The sequence below is a fragment of the Argopecten irradians genome, chromosome 12 (assembly GCF_041381155.1).
Source record: "Argopecten irradians isolate NY chromosome 12, Ai_NY, whole genome shotgun sequence".
NCBI classification, from domain to species: domain Eukaryota; kingdom Metazoa; phylum Mollusca; class Bivalvia; order Pectinida; family Pectinidae; genus Argopecten; species Argopecten irradians.
This window is the reverse complement of record NC_091145.1, coordinates 36540001-36564931: the sequence shown is the minus strand read 5'-3', so window position 1 is coordinate 36564931 and position 24931 is coordinate 36540001. Positions and strand designations below refer to the sequence as shown.

The window sequence follows — 24931 nt, the reverse complement described above, 5'->3', positions numbered from 1 at the left end:
ATTAGCTTACTACTCCAAACCAGCATCTCTTGGCCTGATGCTGATCCTGCCTATGACGGAATATCAAATATAAAGCCCTAGTGTAAGTGAATCACTACCCCGGCTGCCATTGGATAGAGAGTAAGTGTCAATCTAATTAACTTGTATATAATTCTTTATAATACTTCATCAGCCGTCTCGTTTCACTGGTGAATTCAATAGAAGCATGTAATAAACAGCGTTACTATGAAATCCGTATAGAAGACATGCATGATTGGACCGGAGATTACCTTCGCCAATCTGGATAAGACATCCTACTTATTTGCATATTCTTTCAGGCGGATCGCTTTTGTAGGGAAAATACTCCGAATCTATCCCATTTTGAATGTCATTAAATATCCTTTCAAGATAGCAGTTAATGGGAAATCAAGGGAGCATCAATAATATGGTTTGTGTACAATACGTCTCCTGGGCAATGTCTTGTGTTGGGGATATATAAGGCCTGAATTACTTACCGCCCAGTTGCGTCTGGAGACCTATGTGCATCACCCACTAGCGAAAAGGCCAACACCGAGCGAGCTGCATCATGTCACAACAGAGGGAGGATGATTGTGATTTGGTAAACAGGGACCCAAACGAAATTAACAACCATTGTAAGGTAAGGTGACGTAACAGTGGATAAGGACCTACGAAATTCTCGATACCACGATATCATCTTAATACTAATAATATAATTTGTGGTTAATTTTCAGGTTTATTATTATTTCGACTTATATTACTTATAAGTTATATTAAAAGAGACAAATAAGAATATAAAAAGGCACCAATTGTCGAAAGAGCTTAACACAAAATAACAAAGGATGTACGATTTTATCTCAAACACATATGGGTACATTTATGAGTAGCACTGGCACACATATTTCATACGAATATATAAGTAATTTGCTAGCCTGTAGTTAATTGCTTTAATTATAATGATATTCAGGACCATTATTTTATCTACAATATGTCTCTAAGAGATGCGAACTCATACTTAAGTAGCTTCTTTCTATACCTTTCAACACTTTACTTCCTCCGTATATAGCGTTTTGATATTTACAAGTAATTCATTTTTATTTTTGAGACTCACTGAATCATCTTTATGTTTCTTTGTCCATAGGTCGCGTTTGAGGATGTCCTCGCAGAACCATTTGGCGCCCATAGCATTGACTGTGTGTGGAAAAACAGCTACTGGTGTTTCAACTGTGGCAAAAACTGCTGCTACAAGTTCATGACCACTCTTTGTGGAATCTGTATCGCTCTTTACTGGGGATGCGAGTTTGCCTTCATTGCTTTCGATCAAATTTGGTGCATAACCCCATGTTTGAGAATCTTCGCCATCTACTGTGGATGTGCCCAGAAGTTCTTTGGTACGCTCATCCAGTGCTTCCTGGCCCCGATTTGTGAGACCTGTGGTCTATGTTTCAGCAAGATAACAGTTCAAAACTCATGAATCATTGCCGACAGTCTTTAGTGTGAATCTGGTTCCAGACTGGTGTCCTCCTTGATAACCGCCATTTCGCAACGCACTCTGGTGGACAGTAGTGAGTAAGGGGAGGGAACCTATCTAAACTATTCCCTGTTCTGTTGGTTATGTGTCCTTTCCTCAACCCTGACTTTCAAGACAATCTGTCTCGGAGTTCTAAATATCAACAGGGTAGATATTCTTCCTGTTTTGGATTAATTCTTAATGGACTTACAAGGTAGAACTTGCCAAAATAAGAACGCTGAATTGACACCACTCATCTGTGATATCTAAGTTATTTATGATGTAATGTACATATACAAATAAATTTTTACTTTACATTTTTTATGCTTTTTATCAGTTTGTTTAGAATATTCATACACAATCAGTTTGTGTAGTGTTGAAGTTTAAGTCAATACTTATTTAGACGAAACACTTCTCATACTAAACATGGCACTGTTGCATTCATAAATTTAGGAATACACTTCGGAATGAGTAACTCAACCAATACAGCTTGTGTGACGGAAATCGTTATACATATTATGCATAAAGTTTTGTTTGTTTTGCTTAATCAGGCTCATCGTCCTATTGACAGATAAGGTCATTTAAGCATGGTGGGTCTCGCTTTTGTATAATGTGTTACGTATATAAATGGTCATGGCGGTATATTTTGGAAGGCTGCGGTATGTTCGTGTTACGTCTCTTTGAAAGAGTGGGATTGATGTCTGGAGTTTGAAGTGTTATCGCATTGAAGCATGCTGTCAGAGACACCAAACAATACGGCCCACCCTTTTTACATTATACACTGACAACAGATAAACCAGTCGTCCCACTCATCTGTAGATAGTAAGCATCACAAGTAAAATTTCGCACACATGGAAAAATGTATCAAAAACATTATTGCTGTAAGTGCAAACCCATTAGTTTAAAAAACCAAATCCGCTATCATGATATAGTCATCAATGTTCGTCCTTAGCAACAAAACGGAGTAGTTTGTTTTTAGCAACGAACCGGATGTAATCTTATTGGTTCATGGCAACCATAGTAAACATCATATTCAACTTATAACAAAAATTATTCTACATTTATTTTAAGGCGTTTTAAATGTTTGTTCGATGCCATATGTAAAAATGTACTTATTTTCGTTTTTAATTGTTGTCGGTTTATTATTTCAGAAGGCAATATAAATTAGTGTTACTATAGCAAAAGATTTTTTATTTATTTCGGTCGATCCGTTTGGGACATCAGTTTCAAGTTCAATATGAATGATTATAAAGTAATTATTGATGTTTTGGGAAAAAGTAGAATAGATAACAAAAAAGACTTGAGTTATCAAACTTTGAAAAGTTTATTAAACCTGTGCATGCATGACTGATCAGAAGACAGTGCAGAGACTTTAGAATGTTATTTCTCTCGTACCTACACGTGTAATAATGGCTGGTCCAGGGCAATACACTCATGTCGCATGAAGCTGTATTGCATTGCTACCCATACAATAACGCCTCATGACGTCACAGCGTCAACACAATTACTACTCTCTCGGTACAATTTTAACATTTTTTCTTCAGAAACTATGCTGAAAGCCTCGGGTTTTACAAAGTTTTATGACCCTCGGGTAGAATATTCTTATCTTTTTTATCCACATATGAAAGAGTCTTATAATCTTACACAATCAATGCTTACATCAACAGAAACTAACGGGAAACAAATAAGGTATAATCGTCCTTTAGAAATTTGGACTCCGGTTTTGCTGAAGAAAACCACACATACTATATTGATCATTATTATAACAGAATTACATAATAAAATAATATAACGTTACTGTATCCCACCACGAATCTACCAACAAACAACCGAGTCTTAATACTAAGGGAGAGGACTTATACAAGCAATACCTGCTGCCAATCCCGATTAAATCTTTGATTTCGATTTTTTTAAATGAACTGAAATCATTCAAATGTAACAAAAATAGAAAACAGTACAAAAGAGAACATGTTAACTTCTTTAGAGTAATCCTTTCCCTTTTCCATTCTGAATCAGAATTTGTTTCAATTGTCTACAATGAATTTCAGATAATTAATGACGATGTAGCCATTTTTTTACCAACAATATAATCAGAATACTAAAACAAATCTTTTTCTCTGTTCCGATAATAGTCAGCGAAGGATGTCAACGTAGGTATCAACAGTCACAATGTTACTGGTCGCCATTGTTTTACGTTCCTGTAGGTGACACATAGTCACGGAGTATGATATTATCAAAACTGATCGGACGGGACAAATGGGATTTAAATATTCCTTATTAATTGAATAGATATAGGTATACATGTACAATGTCAAGACATTACAATATAAGGAATGAAGTGATAAGAGGTGACACTGAAAAACAATGGTATGATTAGTAGATAACATTGGTATGCATTGTTTGATGGTTGCCAACCTAGATTTGATCTCAGGGTTTTGGCGTATACTTCTTTTCAACCGCCCTTTAATATATATACCGGTATACTATCATACATTAATACATAAAACGTGAGTTTACAATTTTGGTCAAAACCCTGTGATCTTGTTCACTATTTACAATTAATTGTGTATACGTTTGTTTCTGTGTCCACCATATAATTACTGGTAAAGTGTTCAGTGATCATTCTTTAGTTGCTTTGCTCAGTCGTCTAATACTTGTAAAGATGGCACAACAAGTTGAAGACTATGAACAAATTGATCTAACTAGACGGGACCCCAACTCTCTCCATGGAAATGTCCAGGTGAGTCTTTGTTGTCATAAGGAAATATTTTACCCAATAATATATCTCAAGTTATTATATTTTCTCATGTCTAATTTTGTTCTTCGCTTTCCGTTTTATTTCAACTAGTGAAGTAGAGATTCCGCATAATTTAATTGATATCGTATTTACGCACTGAAATGTCTAGTTTCTCAAGCTTTTTGTATACATTCGTTTTTACATGTTTTTGTTGACTACGTCTGATGCTTGCCTATAGATGGGATGGATGGGGACAGAAGGGGCGGGACCCAATAGGGGAAATAGAAGTAAATCCTTTAAATCACTACTAGGCATAGAGTTCTGCATGGATTCTAACCAAATTTGGCCAGAAACATCCTTGGGAATATAGGAACAGAGTTTGTATAAATTTTGGCATATTACAGAGTTATGGCTCCCAAGCGGGTAGGTATTGAATGCATCTCGTTTTCTCCGAAAACTATAACGTTACGCTCGCAAACACCTGGCGTCACAATCAATAGCTACCCTTAAGGACAGATAACTTTCTAATATATAGGATATATCACGCAGAACAAATTTCAGCCGTTAATAATATCTTCCAACAGGTGGCGTTCCATGACGTGTTGGGAGAGCCTGAAGGGACACACAGTGTAGACTGTGTGTGGACTCTATCTCATACCTGTTTCACCTGCTCAAAGAACTGCTGCTACAAGGTTATCACCACCTTGTGTGGCTTATGTATCGCTCTGATGTGGGGATGCGAGTTCGCTATTCTTACATTTGAGTTGGTTTGGATCTGTACGCCGGCCCTCAAAGCCTACCAACTGTTCTTAGCAATCCTCCAGCGCTTCTTCGGTACCTGTATCAGCTGTTGTTTAGCTCCAATATGTGAAACAGTCGGATTGTGCTTCACAAATATTACAATGAAGAAACAGTGATGATGATAAGACAAACCAATTGGAACAGGCATTAACTTGATGCTATGAATCCAAAACATAACAAATTCAGTGTGTACTCTCAATATACAGCCTCATCTTAACATGCTGTTATATTCTAGTTGATCTATATTATTGAATCGAATGCCGTGACGTTACAAAGGTCGTCATATTGATAATTTTCTTCTTTCTTTTTCTTCATTGAGATACATAATATTACTGATGTAAACAATGTGCTTATCATTCTCGTGTATTATTTTTCAAAATACAATTTATGTCTCAACATTTCACTTCATTCAAACAAAAACATACAAACGTAGGCAAGTACTTGTTCCAAGCAAATGGCAATGCTCGTTACAAGCAAATGACAATGCTCGTTACAAGCAAATGGCAATGCTCGTTACAAGCAAATGGCAATGCTCGTTACAAGCAAATGGCAATGCTCGTTACAAGCAAATTGGATGATCTCTAGAATGGTGAATAATACATTGAAATAAATACTATATTTAAATGTATTGACGCCCTGCGTATAACATTTTTTTCCGTAACGACTGTATAGATCATCACTACTAGGTTTGTGATTCATAACTTCTGCATGGTGGCATCAACAGTCAAAATTAAAAAAAAATACATCTTTCTATAGACTTTGAATGCCATACAGCTTGACTTGCAACATTCAACATTTACATTTCGAATATAGTGCAGCTCTACATTCAATATTCAAAATTAGAATGAGGTGCAACTCGCAATACGACATTCGCATTTTGAATGTTCTGCAACTCGACATTCAATGTTAGGAATTTTAATATGCAACTCTACATGCCATATTTAACATTCATAAATACGACATTTCATAATAAACTGTCATTGCCAACAAGCGAACTTTTGAATGTTGTGCAGCTCATCATTCGACAATCACTATTCTGAATTGGATGTCATGCAGATCTAGAAAAATCATACGGCATTTGCATTTTGAATGTTGTGCAGCTCGAACTTTGAATTTTAAAATTCAAAATTTAAATGTCGTGTGTGATATTTTTTTTTTCTATTTTTAATGCTAAATGTCGAATTTCTACCAGCACAATATTTTAATGTCCGGCCATTGGTCGGCGAGAGTATTTTTAATAGCGAAACTGTCGTATGTCATATGTGGAGCTGCACAGCATTCAAATGTGCATTCAATGTTCAGTGAAAACGCATCATATTGAACACTTTGAAAATTGAATGTCAAATATCGTCGGTGGAGCAATTTTCAAATCCGTTAAGGTATCAAACAATTTTGAAATATTTAAATGTAAATGTTTATCATAACAGAGATAAGCATGTGTTATTCTTTCATACCTACGGATGTAATATTGGCTGGTCTAGGGCAATACACCCATGCCGCCTGAGGCTGTATTGCATGACTACCCATGCAATAAAGCCTCGTGACGTCACGGCGTCAACAAAATTTCTATTTCCTCGGTAAAATTTTAACATTTTTTTCACAAACTTGACTGGTTTTACTATAAAAGATCACAAACAACCGAATTTTTGTGAAAAATTGACTTTCAGGCGTGGATTTCTTTGAATTTATTACAAATTGGCGGGATATTATAGTTGTAAAATTGCAATAAAACGTCAAGGTATGAAAGAAAAATACTCTTTCATAAGTGGATGTGAAGGATAGGGATATTCTACCCTCGGAATCATAAAATGTTGCAAAACCCTCGGCAAACCTCGGGTTTTATTACATTTTGTGACCCTTGGGTAGAATATCCCTATCCTTCATATCCACATATGAAAGAGTCTTATAATATTAAATGACCTTTATTGTATGTTGGTATACTTTATCAGAAATACCAGGTAACAAACATATGGGTGGATAAATCATAGCAAACAGATGTAGTTGAATCGTCGCGCCCTGACACATATCACCAGCTGTATTTATTATGTAAAGAGCCTCCTCTCCCCATTAACCACGACTGCAATCATAATGCATGTTTTATGAATGTATTGGTTTTTTTGTGTATAACGGCTAGAATACATGGTAAGATATAACGTTATAGTTCACTGAAAACACTACGTCGCACTGATATACCTTTGAGTTTAGATTATTTACATGTAAAGCTACTATACACCAACATCAGTTGATTTTACGTAATAAATCGGAAGTGATCTCCCATACCACCAAAAACCTCAGTAAACAAACCACTTATTGGCGATAGCCACCAGCAAGATAGCCACATTTGACACACCTGCTTGGTTTCTACTGAAGAATTTCCATCTGACATGTTTTTAATTCATAATATTATAGTTTCCGATGCTATAACAATAGAAATAGGACAACAGCTAGAGTCTATACACTGTGCATCTCTTTTCCTGATAATTAAATACAATACATTGTATATACGATACAGTGTACAATTGCACACCTCCATTTGTTGTTTAGATCAGTTATCAGTGGGTTCGGATAACATGTTTCCTGTATTCAGAGAGGCTATATTGACAAGGGTATTCCCGATAATTATTCAGTACTCTCCTTGTAGCGTGCATGGTGTCTTGATGTGTTTAAATATCTATTCAATTCCAAATCTTTAAAAAAAACACCATTTTTTAAATATATAATAGCTGCACTGATTACCTGAATGGGATGTTTGTATATCCCTTTCAGAACCAATACTTAGTACACTAGAGCTATCAACCCTGCCTTTTGATCAAATTATTCGTTGGATATATGGTTTGGTGGTCTAAATTTATATACAGTTTATTTCCAAGTATACATGTTTAAAAAGATAATGAATAATCAGACAAAGAAGAAATAGGCATGGAACTTAATATTTATTTACCCTGGTTTCTATGTGAAACCCTTACCTAACCCTTGAATCTGCTATAACCTCCGCCAGACTAGCAGTTGTATGGCCCTAATCATGGGCACTAGCTTAGTGTAAGTAGTACAGTGATCAGTCACGCGGGTTAAGTAAGGTCAGGTACATAATTACGGAAACATGATATTTGTATATGTTAATGATACGGATGTTAACGTAAACAATTTATTATTATGCCAAAGCTATTATCTGTTTATTCTCTATCCTGTATCATGTAAATGTATTACCGAACGTAAGATGTTCCATAAACATGTTCTCACTACAAACTCGGCAACATAGAACAAAAAAAGCCTTTTATAAACTTAAATTATACTGTACACCAAAACCTTCTGGGCCCAGTTTCACGAACGTTCCTAACCTATAAGGAATTATTTAACTTGCAGTGCTTTTAAGGGGAATTTTAAGTTAAGAAATTCCTTAAATTTAAGGAATGTTCGTGAAACTGGGCCCAGGTTTCCTTGATAGCATATGGTGTCAGGAGAAGTTCTGTCTAGCCGAGAGGTAGAATTAGTATTACGACTAGGACTCACCAAGACTACACAATTATGACCTTTTACATATAGTTATATGAGTTGGTGTTTCACCTCCATCCTTGAACATTCTATACTATCGAAAGTGACAAGATACTCGGGTAATGACCATGAATGTGTCACTGCCACCCAACACTACAACCACTGCTATTAGTTGTTTATTGTATTATGGGCCAATAATTGATATCTGGCAATGAAGGTACGGTATACGCTATCATGTGTGTCGCTGTAACTTTGTTTTTACCACAGACTACTTCTGTTCCCTAATTAAATGATTATGACAGTTTGACATTGATAGAACTTTGTGTTAAATGAAATAGTGACATATCAGGAATACCTGAACTAACAAAATATTACAATACCTTTGCTCGCTCTTATACCCGATTTTATCTCAGAAATCAATACCACGGTATGTCGTTAGCCCGTAAATGAAAGGGTTTTAACGTTTTCATTCAAATAGATTAACAATAGTGCAGTTAAACTCTTCTCTAAGAGACAAAGCCAAACGCTGTTTTACAGTCCACTTTAGTCAGGTCGTTACCAATGACGCCGTCCGTTTAAAAAATGAACCTCCCCTTTCCGCTCTCCATTGTCACAGTCGTCAAGCAATTATCAATCGGCAAAAAATTAAGAGGTATAAATTCGAAACCCCAGTATTAGCAACCATTCACTAGGCTAGTGCTTGTGTAGTTCACCTCCGTTTCTCCAAGTCGAAATGACTGAACAAGCTATGGAAGTAGACTTAAACCAAAGGGATCCTAACAGCTTAAACGGCACTTGTCAGGTAGGTCATATTTCTGATTGTTTGATTTCAGATTTATATACAAAAGTCACATATTAAGGATATGCATATACATATATTTTTAAATTTAATTTCGAATGAATCGTTCATATTTAACAGTTGCTGACAAGAAAAGAATAATCAACCTCCATTTTTTTGTAAAATGAAAAAAAAAAAATCCTAACTTGATATGGTAGCTTTATTTTCATTTTATTTTTTATTAACTTAAATTTATCTATTAACTAAAAAAATACTTCTTTGGTGTTAGGGACATTTCGCTACCCAGAAGATAATTATGAAAGAATGTTAATGAGTTTCAATGTGAAAAACGATAAGTTCGCGATACCTTGAAAAAAAAGTTCCGAATTAAATAAAAAGAAAATCTGTTGTTGCCATATATCATTATGATTTAACTTAGGTTTATTCTGCCGACATCAGCACGGGTCAGTGTGATTGTAATGTGAAATGTTTAGTGAAAAAACTGTACTTTGTACTTAACACTTAGCAATTGCTTTATAACCGATTCCTAATTTAAACAATACGAAAACAATGGCGTTCAGTTTTATCAATTCACATTTTTGTTTTCCTTCTAAATGTTAAACACTATCACTTATATTTCTTTTAGGTCGCATTCGAGGATGTCCTAGGAGAACCCGAGGCAGCTCACAGCATTGACTGCGTGTGGAGAAACAGCTACAAATGTTTCACCTGCGGGAAGAACTGCTGCTACAAGTTCATGAGTACCCTGTGTGGAATTTGTATCGCGTTATACTGGGGATGTGAGTTCGCCATGATTACCTTCGAGATGGTATGGTGTTGTACCCCAGCCCTCAAAGTCCACACCATCATGCTGGGTGTATGTCAGCGATTCCTTGGTTCTTGTATCCAGTGCTGCCTCGCTCCTCTTTGTGAAACACTTGGACTATGCTTCAGTAACATTACCATTACGAAGAAATGATAAATCTGGATCCAAACTTTTCATTGACAAATCAAATATATTCTGTGCCATCCGTTATACAATGTGCTGTGATACAAGCCAGTTTCGGCTGGAACTCCCCAACTTTACAAACAACTTGATATTTTATTAAATATTGAGTACACATACATCTCAATTTATTATTTACTATTCTATTGATCATATTGCATTTCTTTTACAATAAATTATTTATTTAACAACATGTGTATTTTCTTTATTAAGATATTGTTATGAGGTAAGAAAACGCTATATCTGAAAGACAGGACCGGAAACCTTGGTCTATAAGCAATCACCACCTTTGTTAACGGTGTTGCTATTGTGACCATCAGTTGGGAATAATTCAGTGTTGCTATCAGAAACGGAACTATATAGCGTAATTCCACGAGTATTACCCGCGGGTGGTATGATATTCAGATACCTAACCTGTGGAAACTATTACCAGATAATTTTTTATCATTTTTTTTTTCTCAAATTGTGGGTAGAGAAAACAGTAGGTGATTAGCTGTATTACCTTCTCCCCCGTAGACTTGTGACCAATTTTTGGAATATAACAATCATCACTAAAATATTAGAACTTCAATTTGAAAATATTTATCTCTGCGACATGCCAGATTCCCTACATTTCAAACTTGACAATCTTATATAAGAATATTGACTGAGAAAATCTTATCAAAAGCTTATGATCTGGTGGCCTGGTGCCATCTCCACATACTACAGAATTTGTAATTAAGCTATTTTTGCATGTATGTGGAGCCTATTAGCAAATAATGTATACATTATTTAGTGTATTTTTTAATATACCCGCCTCCTTCGAATTAAATCACTCCCTTTATCAAAAGAAGCTTACTAGTCATTATTAGTGCAGACTATAAATGTACATATGATGTAAAACAACTTTCTTTCGCGTACATTTTTTTCGCATATTTTTGCAATCCACATAGATTATCGCGAAAGTTTATATTCCGCAAATTAATATCTATATTATCAATATTGATAGAAATTGGAAATCAACTTTTAAATTCGCGAATAATTGTCTTCGCGAAATGGTTTCGAAACGGAAATCACGAAATATCGTAGCAGCTTTAAAGTTGTATTTACAGTATATCGACGTATACTCAGCGATCTATACGTCTGTGTGGGTTATCTGGATTTGATTTTCCCTCCAGTTATGCCACAGTGCGGGTAATATGCAGGAATTAACGGCAACCAGTATATTTTAAAATCGGTTTATAATTCAAAGTTAAATTACATAGTATGAAATATAGTCATATAAATTTACCAGGAATTGTTCATTCGAAATCTAATATCATTATCATAAATATTAATGCCTTTTGTCAACCAATGATTCAAACCAACCACTACCAGTACGATTACCAGAGGTAAAAACCACAATACTAGTGCAATAACTACCAAACAGTATACAAGTTCCTGAACAGCAACAAATGAAGCATAAAGCATTGATACAGAATCAGTTACAAATTTCGAGAAAATAAACGAGGACTTTCGCATGAAAAGACAAAAAGAAAACATGTCAGCAAAGTTAGATATTGGCGACATCCTTGCTGCTTCACTTAATCATAAAATAAGAAGAAGGGTTATTGTGAAGATTCAAATACAGTACTGTACAAATGTTTCCGGTGTACTGCCGCCAAAGTCAAACTATTGAAAACATAGGAATATGAAGCATTAAAATACCGGTACTGTGTGATCACCTTGTTGTTCGCGCTTTCTCTTACATGGTAATTAAGCAACTTTATAATATCCAAACTACATGCTTATATTTCATGCTGTAGGAGAAAGTTTGACTGATATTGCAATACTATCAACAAGTTGTTAATCGAAGGAACATATTTTCAAACAAGCTTCAAAATTCAAATTCACTTACAGAATGAACAGCATGAAATAAAATATCACTAGATTTGATCGCGATCAAAACACGGGATTTCCACCTATGTAATGATATAAGTAATGTTAGCGAACAGACGATTGGTTGAACGAACGGACGATCTCACTCAATATTAATCAGAGAGCGTTTCTTAGGAAAGCAGTCTGGTTCAACCGAAAAACAGATTTAGGGGAATCCCCCTTTGGGCACAAGATTTCATAGAGAGGTGAATATATAGGAGCCTGCTGATTGGATATATTCAGGGTACACCAGTTAATGGTTTATGTGTGGGTCGGACAATACATGTAGATGTAAAATTTGTAAAGAATTTTGATAACTTCATTTAACCTGAATAGTAGCAAACGTTAACACGGTCCTCTATAGTTTCTGTGATCTCAAAACGGCCGGGTAGTTTCTCAAAATTGAACCGGTTGTGTTTGAACATCCGGTGTCACAGGTGACAGCTCTGCCACACACATAAAAGGTTTTTAAACCTGTCAGTTATTGGGTTTGTGCATTACTTTTGTTGTTTGTTTGTTCAAATGTACGTCCTATTAACAGCTAGGGTCACGTAAGGACGGCCTCCCATGTATGCGGTGTAGCTACACATGTACGTGTATTTACGCAAACATGTGTACATTGTTCATATATACGTGTACATGTAGAACTTAAAAACATCTCGAAAAGTATTCAAAACTAAATGAAGAAAGACCTTCGAAACGGCCCGTGTGTATGAGCCCAGGACAGAATTTTAACCCGGCCGCTGATTGGCTGGCTAATTATTAATTTCAAAATTAAAAATGTTTTCTGACAGGTAATTATTCCTAGATAACCATGATATGAAATTCATATTGAGATTTATGTTCAAAATATCAATTTTGATAATGAATAGGTAAAAACATTAGAATTTCAGGTTTTTTAAAAGTGCAAAAATTCTCCTTTTCTTATGAAGATCTTGAACCAATGCGGAATAACACGTACGATTAGAGTTTTAGTATTAGATACCGATTATCTCCCTTTGGCCACATGCCACATCATGTAATCACAACTCAAAATCGCTGAAAGTTCTATACCTCCGCCACTTTGAATCATATGTCATTATGACATTGAAATTGGTCATTTTATGTGTCTGAAAGCATGATCTTTCACATCCAATTCAAAACATTTCACCTTTGAATTTTCATGAATTACGCTAAAATTTACGTTAAAAAATGAACGAAACGCCATATTCGGAGGTCTATATTTCCGCCATTTTCAAATTCATGTCTTTGAAATTAAAAACCTGTACAGACAATAGGCTAAAGCTAACATTTACAAAAAATCAACACCCTACATGAGATGATAAAGGCCCTACGAGCTCACAAACAACGGACAAAAATAAGAAAAAGAAACAAATTGCCATATTTGGAGAGCTATATTTCCGCCATTTTTCTATAAAACCCCTTAAAAATAAATAACTTTTGAAGACAAAAGTTCATACAACACAGGTATGAAAAATCAACACTGTACATACAGGTTTAAAGGCGCTAAAACGTCTCGTGCAAGGACAAATAAAAACTAAAAATTCGATTTTCGATGTCCTATATCTCCGCCATTTTGAATCTTATGACCTTGAACTTGGTCATTTTATGTGTCTGAAAGCATGATCTTTCACATCCAATTCAAAACATTTCACCTTTGAATTTTCATGAATTACGCTAAAATTTACGTTAAAAAATGAACGAAACGCCATATTCGGAGGTCTATATTTCCGCCATTTTCAAATTCATGTCTTTGAAATTAAAAACCTGTACAGACAATAGGCTAAAGCTAACATTTACAAAAAATCAACACCCTACATGAGACGATAAAGGCCCTACGAGCTCACAAACAACGGACAAAAATAAGAAAAAGAAACAAATTGCCATATTTGGAGAGCTATATTTCCGCCATTTTTCTATATAACCCCTTAAAAATAAATAACTTTTGAAGACAAAAGTTCATACAACACAGGTATGAAAAATCAACACTGTACATACAGGTTTAAAGGCGCTGAAACGTCTCGTGCAAGGACAAATAAAAACCAAATTTTCGATTTTCGATGTCCTATATCTCCGCCATTTTGAATCTTATGACCTTGAACTTGGTCATTTTATGTGTCTGAAAGCATGATCTTTCACATCCAATTCAAAACATTTCACCTTTGAATTTTCATGAATTACGCTAAAATTTACGTTAAAAAATGAACGAAACGCCATATTCGGAGGTCTATATTTCCGCCATTTTCAAATTCATGTCTTTGAAATTAAAAACCTGTACAGACAATAGGCTAAAGCTAACATTTACAAAAAATCAACACCCTACATGAGACGATAAAGGCCCTACGAGCTCACAAACAACGGACAAAAATAAGAAAATGAAACAAATTGCCATATTTGGAGAGCTATATTTTCGCCATTTTTCTATATAACCCCTTAAAAATAAATAACTTTTGAAGACAAAAGTTCATACAACACAGGTATGAAAAATCAACACTGTACATACAGGTTTAAAGGCGCTAAAACGTCTCGTGCAAGGACAAATAAAAACCAAATTTTCGATTTTCGATGTCCTATATCTCCGCCATTTTGAATCTTATGACCTTGAACTTGGTCATTTTATGTGTCTGAAAGCATGATCTTTCACATCCAATTCAAAACATTTCACCTTTGAATTTTCATGAATTACGCTAAAATTTACGTTAAAAAATGAACGAAACGCCATATTCGGAGGTCTATATTTCCGCCATTTTCAAATTCATGTCTTTGAAATTAAAAACCTGTACAGACAATAGGCTAAAGCTAACATTTACAAAAAATCAACACCCTACATGAGACGATAAAGGCCCTACGAGCTCACAAACAACGGACAAAAATAAGAAAAAGAAACAAATTGCCATATTTGGAGAGCTATATTTTCGCCATTTTTCTATATAACCCCTTAAAAATAAATAACTTTTGAAGACAAAAGTTCATACAACACAGGTATGAAAAATCAACACTGTACATACAGGTTTAAAGGCGCTGAAACGTCTCGTGCAAGGACAAATAAAAACCAAATTTTCGATTTTCGATGTCCTATATCTCCGCCATTTTGAATCTTATGACCTTGAACTTGGTCATTTTATGTGTCTGAAAGCATGATCTTTCACATCCAATTCAAAACATTTCACCTTTGAATTTTCATGAATTACGCTAAAATTTACGTTAAAAAATGAACGAAACGCCATATTCGGAGGTCTATATTTCCGCCATTTTCAAATTCATGTCTTTGAAATTAAAAACCTGTACAGACAATAGGCTAAAGCTAACATTTACAAAAAATCAACACCCTACATGAGACGATAAAGGCCCTACGAGCTCACAAACAACGGACAAAAATAAGAAAATGAAACAAATTGCCATATTTGGAGAGCTATATTTTCGCCATTTTTCTATATAACCCCTTTAAAATAAATAACTTTTGAAGACAAAAGTTCATACAACATAGGTATGAAAAATCAACACTGTACATACAGGTTTAAAGGCGCTAAAACGTCTCGGGCAAGGACAAATATAAACTAAAAATTCGATTTTTGATGTCCTATATCTCCGCCATTTTTGATCATATGACCTTGAAATTGGTCATTTTATGTTCCTGAGAGCATGATCTGTCATATGCGCTATTCAAAACTTTTCTGTGACAAATTTCGTTTTTGACCTTTGTTTGACCCCGTAGCGAACTCTTGACCTTGACATAATCTCTGATAACATGGCATGGGAAAAGCACGCGCAATGTCAAGATCTGTCTGAATAACTAAACGTGAACCATGTACAGCGTACGGTAAGGAAGTAATGAGCGTTTAAACTTCGTTCCGAAAAATTTGTTTTTTACGTCTGTGACCTTGACCTTGAACCTTATCGTACAAAATCGAACTTACGTTTCAAGCTCTCATGTACATACATAACGTGTCCAAATTTGAGCGCCGTACCTTGTTCCGTTCGTGAGAAAAAGTGTTAAGATGGTTTCGTGGAAATAATAAGAATAATAATAATAATAATAATAAGAAAAAACAGAACAATAACAATAGGGATTTCCATCCTTAATGGAAATCCCTAATTATTAAAGTTATGTCTTCAATACCATTTAACGATGATCTGTAGTGAGGTTAGATGTAAGTATTTATGCTCAATACAAGTGTCAGAGACAGCAGAAATGTCGTTATATAATAGTGTGTTTGAAACGGGATTTTCAATGTCAATGAATTTCCTGCATTTGCAGGTTTATTTAACAATTGTGAAGCGATAAGTCTTAACACGAAAAAGCCAAAGGAGTATCATTCTGTCGTAGTTGCATGCTTCTCCATGTTTTCTGCTAGTTTTTTAATATAATATAAGGCAGTGACTGGGAAGGCCGCCGATGTGAGGTACGTGGATCTTAGTGAGTGGTGATGATTGTGTGAATCACGTGTATTAAATAATGTTATTGAACATTCCTGGGTTGTTGTTTTTCAATAAGTAATTCTTTCCATGTCTTCTCTGGAACTTGTGGACTTACAGACTTACAGATGAACTCTAAATAATTCCAACCCTTGATAAAGCTTCAGAAAGACAAATTACCAAACAATATATGGTATTTCACAAAAAACTAACTCTAACCGTGCGTTCCATTTGCAGATTCGTACCAGTTGTATCGATACGAATATGCTGTATCTAATATAGAACGCGTCGTTCCGGCAGAACTGTTAGGGTACAAGTGGTTCGTTTTCAAAAGCTTATCACTTGGATACAAGATGAAGGACTCGAGATTTTTCATCTGTCATCGAAATGTTTTCATTGTTGAAACGAAGATAAAGAGTATCAAAATACATGTATTATTTCTTTCAATAAATGCCGTTAAGGTATCAAATTTATATCCATTTATTGTTAGCACAGAAAATACTTCGCTTTTATATTCGAAGCTTATCTTATATATGGGTGCCGCCATCATGGAAAAACCCAAAAATCAAAACGCATTCCATTAGACGGTGCCGTATCAGTTTAGTACAACTGGTACGAACGCACGCATAGCTATATCTCATACTAACTTTTGGTTTTACAGCAGAAACTCTAGTGACTAGCAAAAAAATCAACATAAAGAAAATGATTTACATGAGCAAGATCTCCATTTAAGTCATTATAACTATACTTAGAGTGAATAAACTTGGATATTTAAATCGCTCGAGTAAACACAGAACAATACAATAATCATTTTACTTGAACCTTTATTCAAATCAACATTTGACACCAGCATATATGAAGAATGTATCAAGTTTCTCGATTTCTAATCTAGGAGTTTCAAATACACCACAATACTGCTTTATTATCTTTAATGGAATGGAACTCGACAAGATATGATTTCGACCAATCAAATAAGCGTTACCAATGGACATCTTGGTCAAAACACCACCTACTCCCCTCCCCTCCCTATACCGTTGTCAGGTAACTTCACTATATAACACACATAGCTCAGTATTACTACCACATAGGTAACATCCACACAGACACCAGCATGTCGGACCAACAAGTTGACCTTGACAATAGGGACCCCAACTCCCTTAATAGCACTATCGGGGTAAGTTACTGTATTTGCTGGATCTTAATGCTTCTGAAAATTAACCAAAAAATCATTTATATGCTTTATGAAATTTATGAAATATGTTATTTTACGGAAAAAGAAATGCTATCTTGTTATAACGAGATAACTTCTATTGGTATAACGAGGTTAAGTTAGTTTGGTATCATGAAGAAGGTACAAATTTACCTTGTTATAACGAGATAACTTAGGTTATGAAATAAAATAATATGCTTATTACGCAATAAGTATCTTGTTTCAAAACGAAAAAGTTAAAGACTTTTCTATGTAATCAGACACATTTTAATTGCGTTTTGTATATAGACAAGTACGATAATTTCTAAACAGAACTGGAAAGGCTTTAATGTCGTTTCTTTGAAACCAACACATATCAGTTGAATTTCCTAAGATGTACCGATTAATGATATTATCATTCACTTTATTTGTGATATCTTGTTTCCATAGGTCGCATTTGAAGATGTCCTTGGGGAACCGGAAACTAACCACAGCATCGACTGCGTGTGGACCAACAGCTACAAATGTTTCACCTGCGGGAAGAACTGCTGCTACAAGTTCATGAGTACCCTGTGTGGGATCTGTATCGCGTTATACTGGGGATGTGAGTTCGCCATGATTACCTTCGAGATGGTATGGTGTTGTACCCCAGCCCTCAAAGTCCACACCATCATGCTGGGTATATGTCAGCGATTCCTTGGATCTTGTATCCAGTGCTGCCTCGCTCCTCTCTGTGAAACGATTGGACTATGCTTCAGTAACATTACTATAACGAAGAAATGACTTCAGTGATATGTTATTGAATTGACAAAACTCTCGTTGGGACAAACTGAAACATTTGTAAGGCATAAAGAGGCCGATATGACCCTCTGATTCAGTTAATTGAAATACTAATTGGCATGTGGTATTTATTTTATAACGATTGTTTTAATATATGTACTATGGAATTTTATAACATATTTCATAACTAGAGGGATTTAAATGAATGTAGGCAACAACCAATCTACCTTCAATCTGTGATAAATAATAATGTATATGTTGAAACATTCTTGTACACATTGTTTATCATTTTTATACCAAATGCACAACAAATCTCGTTTATTTTTGAAATAAACCATTTCAAATTTGTTATTTGTTAACATTATTAAAAACCAAAGTCGTCAATAGTTTTAAGGGACATTATTTCTTTTGGAAAGTTATTAGTCTGTTCTTACTGTGACTGGATTAACATTGATGTTGGATATTTTATAGACTAATATCATATCTGATATCCAAACCATCTCTATGCATTCGTGTGAAACAAACGTTAAGCCATCTACATATTCCACGTGGTTCAATATGTAGGTAGTGAAATGTATGCTATACACCAATGTATGTCAAAGTATAATTACAAATTACTTTATTGGTTCTCGCATTGCTTAGTGACACATCGGGTGTCACTCATTACTTTGAGAACTTAAAGCTGTCGTACAATTTCAAAGATTATATGTTTTATTATTCGGGATAATATATATTTCCCATTTCGTTTCTTTTTGGAACCCTCACACCGTCTCAAATGAATGTCATTTTTAATACATATAACGGACGTATACGAATTATTAGTTTTCAACGTGGAAGAAAGTGCTGCTTCAGTCGGTTAAGGAGTTATGGAAGTATTAGATTAGACGCCTTGTTGTCTTAATTACAATCATAATTTATACCTACGTGTATTACACAACTGACAGGACCAATATTATTATACACATTGCAAAGTAAAATAATAAAAGTCGTGTGCAAATTGTATGTATTTAGGCCTACTTACAACATCTATATTGTATGTTTTAATATGATCAAACTGGATTCTGTCTTGAATTATCGTCGTTTATAAGAATACGATAATACAGAAAATTGATAACATATATATAAAAGACTTTTTCATGAGTCCTTTATACGCTTTGAATTTCAAGAATCTTGAAAATTGAGAAAGCCGTTTACAGAGATAAAATGTGAGGACCGCAATGAATCCAATGAGAGACTGTTGGCAACCAAACTTCAGTCCTCATTACATTCAAGGTTTTTCCTTTCTACATAACCACCACCATCACCATCGTCTACTATTTCATGGAAGATAATTCTTTTTGTTGTATCATATAGTGTCATATATGGAATATTATACTTCTTAATCTTACTTAATGCTTATTTAATAATTGATTATGGAATCTTATAAAAACAGTCCGAGAGGTTTTCTTTATGAAAACGAACATTTTTATCGTTAGGGCAAAATAGAAAATTTGACAATAGCAGACATTTATATCTTTGGGCTACGTTATTGTGGAAGCCAAAACATCACAACAGACTTTTGGCAATAGTGGCATATGCGAAACTACTATAAGGCCGAATTCATTGGATGACGGTAGGGTTGTGTCATGAAAGAGGAATATTATATATTGTTTTATTTTTTTTTTCTCGACAATCTCATTGGACGTCGGTACCCCACGTAACCCCCTATTAAACAATGATCGACTGATAAAAGTTGATAGGAAAAAGTTGATTGACCGATCTGTCTATAAATAGATAGAGATATCCCGATTCAGTGCATCAAAGCGTCGAAGTCATTTAAGCGTTTGAATGCGACATGTATTATAACGTTGATAAATTAAGCATTTCTAAGATGCCGATTTTGTTGGTAACAAATTTTCGTCAAACAGTAAATGATAGACAGATGATTTTGCCTTTCTGCCGGTAGTTTTGATGAGAAATGAAAATTTTAAACAAGTTCGAAGCTACAAAAACAAAGATGTAATTATGATACACGTAAGGACGGTGCTTTTATTAAGACAGTAATATAAGCTACAATGTATACACGTCGTTAATCGGACATTGAGAAACTATGAGAGCAATTTTATGTCTTTTAATGCTTGTAAAGAAAAACCATTTCAAATAGTAAAACATTTTGTAGCATTTTTGAATTCGGTCGATGCATGGTTTTTTTTACCAAAGAAAAAATATCAACCTCGGACTACGTCCTTTGTCGAAATTTTTCTTGGTAAAATTGAAACACATATCGACCTCATCAAAATGCTATAATTGTATAATATATAGAGCGTTCAGACTATTAGATGCGCGTAATGTTCGATACATAAACTGTGCACACTATTTAATGCACGTATTGCAAAGAATGACAACAAGAATGGTACATAATGCTTTCTTTACAGCTCTGATATACATGGTGTATTGATATACGCTATTGTCTATTTTCCTCTATAGCATTTATAAACCATTTTACTATTTTACTACGAGTGTACTACACAAGATAGATAATAGGGATATTTGAGTAATGGCAAGGGTATTTAAACATAAATAGTAATAAGATAGCGACCAATCAAAGAAACGTAACCATTGGACTTCCAAACCTGGCACCGCCTATCTACCTCAAGTTGCCATGTAATTAAAAGTGCCATAGGAAGTAAAACCATATCCCTAGTCTCATAGAGATCACTTACTCGGACTACATCATGGCGGAACAACAACAAGAAGTCGATCTGGATAGGAGGGATCCCAACAACCTCAATGAATCATCTCAGGTGCGTTTCTATTACTTTCCCTCCTTCTGTATTTATATTGGTATCTAAGTACAACGTGTTGATTGTGTTTTAGTATTATATATATAATTGTAAAAAAAATAGCAATTTGGAGTAATATGATTTTATACGTATATATACACTTACATAAATAAAATAAAAATAAAAAAAAACCCTCTCGACTTCGTTTCAAGGCCTTCTACATTGTACCTTTACAGGCGTTTTCAGGCGAAATGGTTGTTTATTTGGCGTTGCTGTGATATATGACGTCATCAATCACACTAACGCCAAATAAAGAACTATTCCGCCTGAAGAACCTGTGAATGAAGAAAGGCATTGAACCGAAGTCTAGAGGTTTTTCTTCTTTTTTATTAAACCTTCAATGTACGTCTATAATAACGCGAAATAAAGATTTAAATTAAGCGATTTTAACCCATTACCGTTGAAGAATAAATTAAGCGATTTTAAGTTAACCCTTAACTGTTGAAGACTATCGTTTTATGAAAGAATGGAGGATAGGGATAATTCATCCGAAAAATATCTAAATCAAGTGAATTTGAGGCTTACCTAATTAAGTGACTCCACGGAAGGCATATCGCTATCATTCACACCTAGCAAATGAAAGAGTAATTTCCACTCATATCACATCACTTATAAGAACTGGAAATATTACGTTTTCATCTCCAGGGTTCCTGGAGTTCATAATTTTAATAACGTCAAAATTCTTGAAATGTCATAGTCTGTACAGCGCGGCGTCGATGTTTCGCGGTTTTATATACGAAACTTATTAGCGAAGGTAGCGTTTCAAAGTTCGCTGATTTCTCTTTGAGTGATCATGCTCAGTTACTGGTGTTCAGAATTTTCGGAATTCAGTGAAAACGCGTATATGAAAAAAACATCCGCGAAATAAAACTGCTAAACAGTAATCGTTGCAATATCTAACTAAAGCGCTTGTGCAACCACCATGTAATACACAACATTATCAAGGTAGACCTTGTTTTGCAGGTTGCATTTGAGGATGTTCTTGGGGAACCGGAAACTGTCCATAGTATTGACTGCGTGTGGACAAACAGCTACAAATGTTTCACCTGCGGGAAGAACTGCTGCTACAAGTTCATGAGTACCCTGTGTGGAATTTGTATCGCGTTATACTGGGGATGTGAGTTCGCCATGATTACCTTCGAGATGGTATGGTGCTGTACCCCAGCCCTCAAAGTCCACACCATCATGCTGGGTGTATGTCAGCGCTTTCTTGGAACTTGTATCCAGTGCTGCCTCGCTCCTCTCTGTGAAACAATCGGGCTATGCTTCGGTAACATTACTATAAACAAGAAATGACATCAGTGATATGTAATTGAACTAACAACACTCTTGTTTGGACAAACTGAACCATTTGTAAGGCATTAAGAGGCCGATACGACCCTCTAATTCAGTTGATTGGAATACTTACTGGCATGTGGTATTTATATCGACTGTTTTAATAGATACTATGGAATTTTATAATATATTTCATAATTGGAGGGATTCATATGACTGTCGGCAACAACCAATCTACCTTCAATCTGTAATAAATACGATATATGTTAAATGATTGTGTACACATTATTTATCATTTTAATAATATTTACATTTCCGTTTTCAATTTCCTATATAAACTTACTAACCGGGCAATCGTTTACACTTGTGTAAACGCAGAGGGGCTGTTGCGCAAGAACACAAACCAAAACACTGACTTCCGCCCTTATGTGAATGCGCATCCAGTTAGGCCAAAATATATGCCATAACAAAGGTTCGATATCAACATCAGTTTGAATGCAATAGGAAGCATTGTGTTACTATTCAAAATGAAAAAATGAAAACATATGGAATAAATGGATTAAAAACGATAAAGTTATTGTGGACTATATTTTATTTACTCCCGGAACTTGGCACATGTTCCCGCCAAATAGGAGCCAGCTGTTTCGCGATTCCATCAATTACTCAGCTGTTCCATCAATCCTATAAGGTTGAAAAAACGAAGGTTTATTTCAACGGAACACTAAATTCAAATGAAATGGTCGGTCGAAATGTAAATATAAGGAATGTTTTTAATTTTTTGTTGTTTACTGGTGTGTAAACTGCATTTTTTGTACAGATATTTCAACATGACGCGCTGATGTGAAATATTCATACAGCCCCATTTGAAAGGACCAGTATGTTTTCTAACAGATTTAACTATTCTACAATGCATTAATATTCCATTTGGACATATTACAGGGTAGATTATATGTCATTTTTAACGCGTCAGTATTGATTTTTACGTCATCTGTTTGTGAACAAAACGTCATAGTTTTGTAGAGAAACGACGTGAATCTGTTCCCAATCTAATGACGTAGTAAATGATGCATATTTAAACATTAAATACATTAATGACATTTATTTAAACATTAAATACATTGACATTTATTGTCACGCTTTGTTAAATTGTGTTTCTTTGATATTTAAGAACAACGTAATAGGAAAATTTAATTGCGAATAGTTTGATCCTTTGAATTTGGAATAACTATATGAATGGATCATTATATGATAATTGTTATTAAAAGTTATAATCTTGTTTGGATATTTTCCCAAATAATACTTGTATCCGTGATATAATAGCATAAACGCTTGAAAGAAATATTAAATGTCATTAATATCCGATGCAGGAAAAAAAAAACAAAAAAAAAAAAAAAAAAAAAAAAAAAAAAAAAAAAAAAAAAAAACAAAAAAAACAAACAAACAACAAAAAGAAATATCACCAAGCAGTAACGCAAAACAGCCCAGTCACGCCCAGGTCCTGCGATTCCCGCATTAATTTCTATCAGTGGCTTACGGACTGTCCATTGTTGACCGCGGGTCACGCAATATTGCGACGGACGTCGAATGATAATTGCATTTCTTTACTTGAAACATTTATATTGCTTGGTTTAGAATAACCAAATTGGATTATAAAAATATATAAAAATATATGTGATAGAGTTTTTTATGCGTTGGAAATACGCTTTTCAATATTAATCTTGAAAATTGTGAAAGTAGTTTACAGAGATAAAATGTGAGGATCGCAATGCATTCTGAGAGAGACTACTGTCAACCAAACCTCAGTCCTCATTATCTTCAAGCCTTACTCTAATACATAACCATCGCACCGTGTACTTCTATTGTATGGAATATAAATCCTCCAGTTGTATTATACATTTTTGATAATGTTAATTAATACTTAAAAGTAAATTATCCTGTCAAAGTAAAATTGTTAAGTGAATGCGACTCGCATTTTAGTCTTATCTTTACTGCAAATTGTATTGATTATCTTCTCAGGACTAAAACTGGGGACACAAATTCACTCCGCAATTTCACTTTGACAGGATAATTTACTTTGAAAAAATAAGGTGTTTAATTAGTAATTCATTATGGAATCTTATGAAAATAGTCAGAGTCTTTCCTCATGTAACGAACATATATAGTGGCATATGTAAAACTATTGAAAGGACGAATTCAATATGGATGATAGTAGGGTTGTGTCGTGAAAGAGGA

At 34.7% G+C, this 24931-nt stretch overlaps 5 protein-coding genes across 5 annotated transcripts; all 5 read left to right on the top strand.

The window, feature by feature from the left end:
* Nucleotides 1-434: 434 nt before the first annotated feature.
* LOC138336393 (caveolin-1-like) lies at nucleotides 435-1718 on the top strand. The gene is made up of 2 exons (XM_069285874.1): nucleotides 435-637; nucleotides 1139-1718. Exons 1-2 carry the CDS (start codon nucleotides 566-568, stop codon nucleotides 1469-1471), a joined length of 405 nt encoding a protein of 134 aa, XP_069141975.1. The 5' UTR covers nucleotides 435-565; the 3' UTR covers nucleotides 1472-1718.
* A 2295-nt stretch (nucleotides 1719-4013) lies between these two features.
* LOC138304839 (caveolin-1-like) lies at nucleotides 4014-6035 on the top strand. Its single transcript, XM_069245163.1, has 2 exons — nucleotides 4014-4247; nucleotides 4829-6035. The coding sequence occupies exons 1-2, from the start codon at nucleotides 4170-4172 to the stop codon at nucleotides 5159-5161; spliced, it is 411 nt and encodes a 136-aa protein (XP_069101264.1). The 5' UTR covers nucleotides 4014-4169; the 3' UTR covers nucleotides 5162-6035.
* A 3151-nt stretch (nucleotides 6036-9186) lies between these two features.
* Nucleotides 9187-10512, top strand: LOC138304840 (caveolin-1-like). The gene is made up of 2 exons (XM_069245164.1): nucleotides 9187-9339; nucleotides 9962-10512. Exons 1-2 carry the CDS (start codon nucleotides 9271-9273, stop codon nucleotides 10292-10294), a joined length of 402 nt encoding a protein of 133 aa, XP_069101265.1. The 5' UTR covers nucleotides 9187-9270; the 3' UTR covers nucleotides 10295-10512.
* Nucleotides 10513-17652: 7140 nt separating this feature from the next.
* Nucleotides 17653-18950, top strand: LOC138304838 (caveolin-1-like). Its single transcript, XM_069245162.1, has 2 exons — nucleotides 17653-17807; nucleotides 18273-18950. Exons 1-2 carry the CDS (start codon nucleotides 17745-17747, stop codon nucleotides 18603-18605), a joined length of 396 nt encoding a protein of 131 aa, XP_069101263.1. The 5' UTR covers nucleotides 17653-17744; the 3' UTR covers nucleotides 18606-18950.
* Nucleotides 18951-21228: 2278 nt separating this feature from the next.
* LOC138304836 (caveolin-1-like) lies at nucleotides 21229-23276 on the top strand. Its single transcript, XM_069245161.1, has 2 exons — nucleotides 21229-21385; nucleotides 22388-23276. The coding sequence occupies exons 1-2, from the start codon at nucleotides 21317-21319 to the stop codon at nucleotides 22718-22720; spliced, it is 402 nt and encodes a 133-aa protein (XP_069101262.1). The 5' UTR covers nucleotides 21229-21316; the 3' UTR covers nucleotides 22721-23276.
* Nucleotides 23277-24931: the final 1655 nt, after the last annotated feature.